Genomic DNA, 8,412 nt, shown 5'->3' with positions numbered 1-8,412 from the left:
TAAGGGTAAAAACACCCCAGCAAAATATTTCAACAGATATTCCAGTGTGCCTAAAAAGATCTTATCTTGAATTCTAGAATTATTTTCTTGTACTGCTGAAAGTCCGTGAACAATGTATTTCAAACACAATCCTTTCAAGTCCATTTAGATAAACGGTACTAAACATCAAAAAGGAAACATGCTGTCAGCAAATTGTACAAAGGTAAAGGTGAAAAATATAATCTGATTACAAATTTGTTAACACCATCTGTACACCACAGATAACGCTTTTCCTAAGATTAATACCACCATCCTCATTCAATCGCTCTAATGAGATGTTCGCTCTCACTTCATAAAGCATGCATTTTCTGTGCACTTATATGCAATCACGAGTGTTTTTATAGTACACCCTACTTCAGTGTGAACAGTTAGCTGTTACAGTGACTCAACTGAGATGAATGAGGGGGAAGCTTATGCACGTTATTTTAATGCAAAGATTTTACTTGTCTAGCTCCAAAAGAGCCAGAAAGGTTAAGTGATAAAAGCACCAGTTTAGACTCTTTTCAACATAAATTCAGGCATTTTAATGTGTATCTCAGTAAAGCTACATGAGTTTCCATGTAGGTTATTCATACATATTATGGCACTCGGACTCTCCTAACAGGTATTTACGTACCTAGAACATCTAGGCTGAAAAAGAAAAAGTCTACTAAAATTAACCATTTCTGTAAGAAAACACTTCTGTCCCAACCTTCAAACCCCTTAATTCTCCCGGATGTTGCACCAAAATACCATTGTTCGTATTTACCATCATTTGAGTAAGTTGCCTTTGACAACGACATCACGTTAACTGGTAAGTTTAGCCCTCCAGTGATTTGAATACAAAGGAAGGCAATCTGGCCCACTCTCCACAAACCAAGTTGTGTTCCGCTCCTTAGTAACTATAACATGGAGTATCGATGCTTGAGTGTCTGTTCTTTTGTTGGACTACTGAAGTAGTTACACGGATTAAGAAAGAAGCCCAAATTTAATTAAAGGTGGCTTACAATGGTAGCTTTTTCTCCATGTAAGGCATTATTCTGACATCTACTGGCCTGGTATCCAACCATAAATTTTAATAAAATGCATTTGTTATTAAAAAGGAGCATATATATATCAATCTAAAGATAAGAACAATTGAAGGAACACAAATGACATACATTTAAACCAGGCCCAAGTATTTTCATATAAATCTCACAACATGACCAGTAGTTTGGCAGGTTTCTATTGCTTTCTTAACTCATCTGAACTACTGTATATTATGAGGCTTTCATACAAGCAGCTTTGGGGAAGAAAGTTACATTTGGAAGGAAAAAGAAAGTTGTGACAAGTAAAAAAAGAAAAATCCAAGAAGCTGTTTAAAAAAAAAAAATCTTTACTTGCAAAATTAAGCAGCATGCTAATTTTGTGATTTATATTTGAATTTTAAAAGACTAATTAGACCGAAATAAAAATGAAAACCTAAAAATGGCAATTCTATAAATAATGAAAATTTTGATTTCACTAGACTTTAATGAAAAACATTTGGTAATTAAATACTTGCTACTGTTCATTATGTTGATGAACTTCATTAGGGTTAAAACTATAACAAAGTTCATCCTAAAACATTTTGCAATGCAAAATTATTTTCACTTGAGGAGTGTCTCAAATTGAGTGCTAAGAATTACAAGCAATCTTCAGAAGCAGACACTCACATTCATAAAACTTTTTACATCTTTTGGAACTAAGATATTTATACTACTAAAATCAAACATGCATCACTTCCCATACATTCTGGTATCATGATTTATATTACATTATGTAACACCATTCTTCTAAACAGCAGCAGTTTTATCATACGTTTGCTCCGTTTTCTTTGGATTTCTGATCTTTCTCTTCACTCTTCACAATATCCTTTAAAAGAAAGAAAGGGAGAGGGTAACATGAATTCTAGAAGCAGTATTTCTTATGTGAAAGCAACTGATATAAACTTTAAATACTATGTGAACTGATCTCTTACTCGGTTTAGTTATAGCCGATTCATATTTCCAATATCTTCCTGAAAAATTGAGGGGGTAGAAATTAAATGTGACCCAAACACTTCTGAAGAGAGTCACAAAAGACATGCCCAAAAGGCAGCCTCACTTTATGGTCTAATGGTTTGGGGTTTTTTTTCCTACTCTGTTGTTTTTGCAAAATCCATTAAATCAGGATAATAGTTTACCATAACAGTTTTAACGTGAAATACTTACGATGGTCAAAGCCATCTGAACGCACTAGGCTTAGAAGACATTTTCATCTCAGAGATGATGACAGGACAAGCAAGACTATTTAACAGAGCTAAAAGCACGGCAAAAGAGAGTCATGCAGTGCGCCTTCAGCTGCCGGGTCTGGTGGAGTAACAGGTCTACAACATAGTGATGCACAGGACTGCACAGCAATACTGATGGCAGACGGCTGCAAGGTACAGCCTGTGTAATAAGCTACAGCGACTTACATGATGCATCGCTTGTATCCTACATAGAGGAAAAAAGGTTTTAACATTTGTCAAGCTTTCTAGGGCTCTTTGTGTGATTTTGCTTTTGGAGCTTTTAAGGATGCAATATTGCCTTTTCAAAATAAAGGTAGACAGCAGCAGAAGCAAGGCTCCCTCATAGTACCCGTTTGCCACTCAGTAGCCTCCATAACCTATTTCTATTCAGCCTTTCTTAACAGGCCCCGCAACTTTCCTAGGGAATACACAAGTATCTTCCTGTACAGGGACAGAAATTCTTTAGAGCATTATGCAGTTTGCTTAGAACTCATTTTACTGAAATACCCACAGATAAACTGAAATACTTAAGTTGTGCCTTAAAAAATGACACCTAACTGATCAAATGGAAGAGCAGATTTGGACTCTTGGGGACGGACAAGATCAGGACGTGAAAACATTAAAATGGCTTGAGATTTACGTTAGTATTTATACATTTTAAAAACCTTTTAAGTCAAGAACACAAGTTTCAAGCTTAGAAAAATACATTTTGTCCTCTTTAAATAATCAGTATCACATTAAGGATCTTATGTATATAGCTCATTACGGAGGTCATCTCTAAACATGTGGAGGAAAAGACAGTTATGAGGAGTGGTCAACAGGGATTTACCAAGGGGAAATCACGCCTGACCGATCTGATAGCTTTCTATGACTGCCATGACAGGCTGGGCAGATGTGGGGAGAGCAGCAGATGTTGCCTACCTCGACTTCAGCAAGGCTCGTGACACTGTCTCCTGTAACATCCTCGTAGGGAAGCTTAAGAAGCGTGGGTGAGATGAGTGGACAGTGAGGTGGATTGAGAACTGGCTGAAGGACAGAGCTCAGAGGGTTGTGATGAGCAGCAGAGTTGGAGGGCTGTAGCTAGTGGCATTCTCCAGGGGTCAGGACTGGGTCCAGTCTTGTTCAACTTATTATCAAGGACTCGGATGAAGGGACAGAGTGTACCCTCAGCAAGTTTGCTGGTGATATAAAACTGGGTGGAGGGGCTGACACACCAGAAGGCTGTGCTGCCATTCTGTGAGACCTGGATGGCTGGAGAGAGTTGGGCAGAGAGGAACTGAATGCATTTCAACAAGGACAAGTGTAAGGTCCTACACCTGGGGAGGAATAACCCCCTGCACCAGTACAGGTTAGGCAGGGGTTGACCTGCTGGGAAACAGCTCTGCAGAAAAAGACCTGGGAGTCCTGGTGGGCAACGAGTTACCCGTGAACCAGTAATGTGCCCTTGTGCCCAAGAAGGCCAGTGGTATCCTGGGGTGAATTAAGAAGAGTGTGGCCAGCAGGTCGAGAAAGGTTCTCCTCCCCCTCTACTCTGCTCTAGTGAGGCCACGTCTGGAAGACTGTGCCCAGTTCTGGGCTCCCCAGTTCAAGAGAGACAAGGAACTACTGCAGAGAGTCCAGCAGAGGGCTACGAAGATGATGAGGTGACTGGAGCATCTCTCTTATGAGGAAAGACCAAGGGACCTGGGTCTGTTTAGCCTGGAGAAGAGAAGGCTGAGAGGGGATCTCATCAGTGCTGATCAATATCTAAAGGGTGGGTGTCAAGAGGATGGGGCCAGACTCTTCTCAGTGGTGCCCAGCGACAGGACAAGGGACAACTAGCACAAACTGGAACACAGGAAGTTCCACCTGAACATGAGGAGAAACTTAAGTTGAGGGTGGCAGAGCCCTGGAACAGGCTGCCCAGAGAGGCTGAAGAGGTATCTCTGGAGGTATTAAAACCCGCCTGAACACCATCCTGTCCAACCTGCTCTAGAGGAACCTGCTTTAGCAGGCCTAGATGATCCCCTGAGGTCCCTCCCAACCCCTAACAGTCTGTGGTATTAAGATATTACTGCACTGAATTCATGTGAAAAATTTTTTTATTCTGTAGTTTTTGTTCTGATAATTTAGTCTACAGGAAACTTGCATATGATAATAAAAACTGGAATTAAACAATTCTAACCTGTTTAAGAACACTCTGTATTTCATCCATAACAGTAGCTAAATTTTTGATTGTCTTATTCAGCTGACCCTCAAATTGCAGATTTTTATCATCTGAGATCTTCAAATTTTCTTGCAGTTGGCCAAGGTCCTTCTTCACTTCTTTGAGCTCCGTAGATAGACTTTTGTTAGAATTCTCCAGTTGCAGTATGGTCTTTTCATCCTCATCTTAGGAAGAAAAAACCAAAAAGTCAGTCCCTTCCAATGCTGTTTACTTTGCATCTTAATATTCCATTCACATGCCAACACCATAACTACTGATTTTTAAAGAGCAATAAAAACCGCATTGCTAATACCCAAATCTGACTACATTTGGAAGTCCCTCCATTCCATTTGAATAAAAAAGCGAAACATTTCAGCATGGTGACAAATCGTACTGAACGATAGTTGGTGAGTAAGTTCAAAGGGCTTGGGAACTAGAAACGCAGAAGTTTAGGGTAAGCAAATAGCTATGAAAATTTGGATCACAAACATTACACAGATTGGTCTGTCTACTTAAAAAAAAAAGTCTTAGCATCTTGCATTCATCTGAGTACCACCTTCAAAGCAATGTCCCAACCTGTTTTTTCTTCCAGTAACTGAAGCTTTTGTTCTATCTCTGCCCGCACTCTTTCGCTCTTCTCCAGCTTCTGTAGAAGGCTCCCAACATCCACCATAGCTCCATTGTACACAATGAGGCCAACATTTTCTTCTACAGCTTTTGATTCTTGCTTTACAGTAGGTGATGGTAACAGTAATCTGTTTCCTGTATGAGATTAAGGAGCATTAGGATACAATTGTTCTGTCATTTTTCACTTCTAGTGACCAATCTCAAAAACTTCTTAAAAGAATAAATTCGTAGAAGAATAGATTCAAATTTGCTGGTCTAACCCTCACGTTTCTCTCCTCCTTCCTTACCCCAGCTCCCCCCACAAAAAGGCACATCCTCTTACATAACATTCTTCTACGCCTCCTTGCAAACCTTAACTAGTTTCTGTAAGAAAGCAAGTGTCTCGGAACTCTCAATATCATTTGCACAGAAATAATTCTCTGGACCTTTGTGGTATTAAAAAAAAAAATTACCTAACATATCTTCCTGTAGCTCTTCAGACTCTTCTTGGTTTTCTTCATCTTTAGATGTATCTGTTAGTCTTCTGTAAAAGCAAGATTCTCTAAGCACTACTTTATTAAGTAGCTTCTTGACCTAAAACACAGCCAGGGAAAGAAATAGTGTTACCTCATATACAGACATTACATTACTGAAACAAGAATGCTTTAACTTGGAAAACTTAGGGAAATTGCACACTTTCTGAATTTTAACATACTAGGGCTTAAAATGAGAACAAGCTAAGGAAAAAAAGATACAATTTTGATATAATATATTCATATTGTATATGTAGCTTTTAAGAGCTGCAAACTTTATCTTTTCGCTCCAAGACAATTTACAAAAGATTAAACTATTATTTCACATTAAGTATGAAATTGTATCTCTGTGAAAATCAGGGACCAAGTGTGTAAGCAACAGTCTTTAGAAACTAAAGTACAATCCTCCCACTTAGAGCATTCCTGTAATATTTTCAAAGAGATTCCTATGACAACACAAAACCTGAGCGCGTGACAGGTGTAGTCCAAGAGTGTACAGTATCTCCTCCATGTCCTTCTCCAGCAGATATCCACAATGACTTTGGTCAAAATACACAAAAGCCATCAGAAGATCCCTATTAACGGTTACCATCTGTGTCTTATCTTTCTCCTACAAAAAATTCATTATGGGATCGTTAGGAAGTTAAAATATCATTTTCTCATCATCTACTACAAACACAAACTCTTCAGTTAACAAAAGTTTTCCTGTGTTCATTTTATCGTTACTTTCAGTCAAGTGATTAATATAACTGGAATTCACCTACTGAGCTCAAATGTAATCTAAGCAAGCTGCTGATCTTCTAAATACTTAAAAGAATTACAGCACAATGGACACTAACATCTGGTAAACACACTTTCCTTTTGTTCATACTAACATGTAAAACAGTTAGCAGAATTAACCTAGTTAAAGAAGCATCCCTTGTGTTTTATGAACAGTCATTTCCAACATGAAAACCCCATGAACATGTAATGAATGAGCATCCAGCTCTCTCAGCTGCAGAGGTTCTGCAGAGTATGTTTGCCCATCGTTGCTATTGCTACATCTCCTATTTCTCCTTGAAGAAAAAAAAATACAGGGATCAGAACTTTGGTTTTATTCTTGCATTTATAAAGAAAGTTTAAGTCTAACAAATTAAACTTATGCTGTTCCTTAATCTGAACTGTGGAGGCAAGCTATTGGCCTCACAACACAAAAAGCATCCATTTCCTGCAAGGAGATATGAGGACATCACATAATCAATCCAAGCTTCACAACTGAAAAGCCAGTTTATCAATCAAGCTTCTGTAAGAACAGAGCAGCTGAAAATAATGGATAAAATCATCACATCTGCTGCCCCTTATGTGTGCATTACCCCTCACGTCTTTCAGGCAGAGCAGTAGCTCATATAGGAAAGTTTTTCCAACAGCTTTCACCCAATGAACTTTAATATGTAAGTGAAAGTAGATTGTAAGCACCTGACCCAAAGCTGTCACATGTTCCCTAACTTCTATATACACCTGATGTTTCAGTCTGGAAGTGCTGCAGGATTCAAGGAATGTAAACAGGTAATAAAGTTAAGCTCTAATCAGGACACTTCTAACAAGGCTGTATGTCATGAGAAAGGTGTTAATTACTTTATCTTTAGATGACCTCTCTTTACAGTGCCTATTTCCCTCTCTTCTGTCCTCCCGTTTGTTCAGTTCCTCTTCATCCCGGTCTGTAAAATAAAAAGAAAATTCAACATACCCACAGCAAACAATTCTATAACCATTACTTCAAAATACCTATGTTCATTATGAAGTTAAGAGACCCCTAAATATCTGAAATTAAATATATTTCCCTAAAAAATAAATAAAAAACAAATAGCATTTAAGTGAGTCCTGTTTTTTCTCTGGTCTTATTTTAACATAAGCCATTTATATTTTTCCCACCCCCTGTGTTTCTTTCATACACAGAGGATAAAAAAAGCTGAAACAACTACTAACTAGGCCATAATGAGTTCCACCAACATCACCATCAATTTAAGTGGTGTGCAGAAACCCACCACAATTCTCCCTAAAGAAGCTCGGCAGAGTCTGCATTCAGCTAGTTACTCCTATTAGGACAAAATCAGTGCTATTCGCCAACAAATATTTTATATCCTAAAAGGCATATCAACTATATAATCAAAAGCATGTGTTTATACTCATGTCTGAGTGAGATACTACGTGAATTACAAACTGCAGGTTTTTTGTTTAAAGGTAGAGAGTGCAGTAAAACTAAATCTAAAAATCAAGAGAGAAAGAGGAGCACGACAACTGCAGGGATGGATGATGGCATGCAGCTCTGTACCTTTTGCGCAAGTCTTTGTTCAAAGAGTCACGTGCCAAGTCCAGCTTTAAAGCTCAACCTTCTCGCGAGGAAAACTTTGGGAAAAACTATGTATCACAACACTTGTCTAATTTTGCCAACACTTTTTCTGAGAACCAATAGCTTTCTCCTGCCCCTCCATGGCACATTGGATTGTTCTCAGCAACTCCCACTGGGAATGGCACAAGGACAGATTATGGGAAGTAACAGAACAGACGAGCCCAGGGCACTCTCAGCCAGATTATGAGCAAGTAAGAGTTATTTTGGAAAACACAGCTTAGCACCGATTTTTTAAGGCTGGGGCAGCACTCTGCCAAAAAACCTGAAAATGCTGCCTAGAAAATGCTGGGACTGCAGTATCTAACCAGTTCAAACCCACATCTCTAGCAAAAGCTCTCCACAAATGGACAAAACCCCTACAAAAGTAGAAACCCAAGAGCATACACCATGT

At 38.8% G+C, this 8,412-nt stretch overlaps 1 protein-coding gene across 1 annotated transcript in view; it reads right to left on the bottom strand.

Moving 5' to 3' along the window:
• Positions 1-1,570: 1,570 nt before the first annotated feature.
• CCAR1 (cell division cycle and apoptosis regulator 1) overlaps positions 1,571-8,412 on the bottom strand; it is a gene marked incomplete at its 5' end in the record, with an annotated part of 13,127 nt that continues 6,285 nt past the window's right edge. Inside the window, 6 exons of the mRNA XM_010131871.1 lie at positions 1,571-1,911; positions 4,473-4,678; positions 5,070-5,255; positions 5,573-5,693; positions 6,096-6,242; positions 7,247-7,329. Of these exons, the coding sequence (XP_010130173.1) occupies positions 1,852-1,911; positions 4,473-4,678; positions 5,070-5,255; positions 5,573-5,693; positions 6,096-6,242; positions 7,247-7,329 (803 nt within the window). The remainder of the gene's footprint in view (positions 1,912-4,472; positions 4,679-5,069; positions 5,256-5,572; positions 5,694-6,095; positions 6,243-7,246; positions 7,330-8,412) is intronic.

The sequence above is a fragment of the Buceros rhinoceros genome, unplaced genomic scaffold, assembly GCF_000710305.1.
Source record: "Buceros rhinoceros silvestris isolate BGI_N320 unplaced genomic scaffold, ASM71030v1 scaffold4092, whole genome shotgun sequence".
Lineage (NCBI taxonomy): Eukaryota > Metazoa > Chordata > Aves > Bucerotiformes > Bucerotidae > Buceros > Buceros rhinoceros.
The sequence above is the reverse complement of the archived record's forward strand: the minus strand, read 5'-3'. Positions and strand labels throughout refer to the sequence as shown.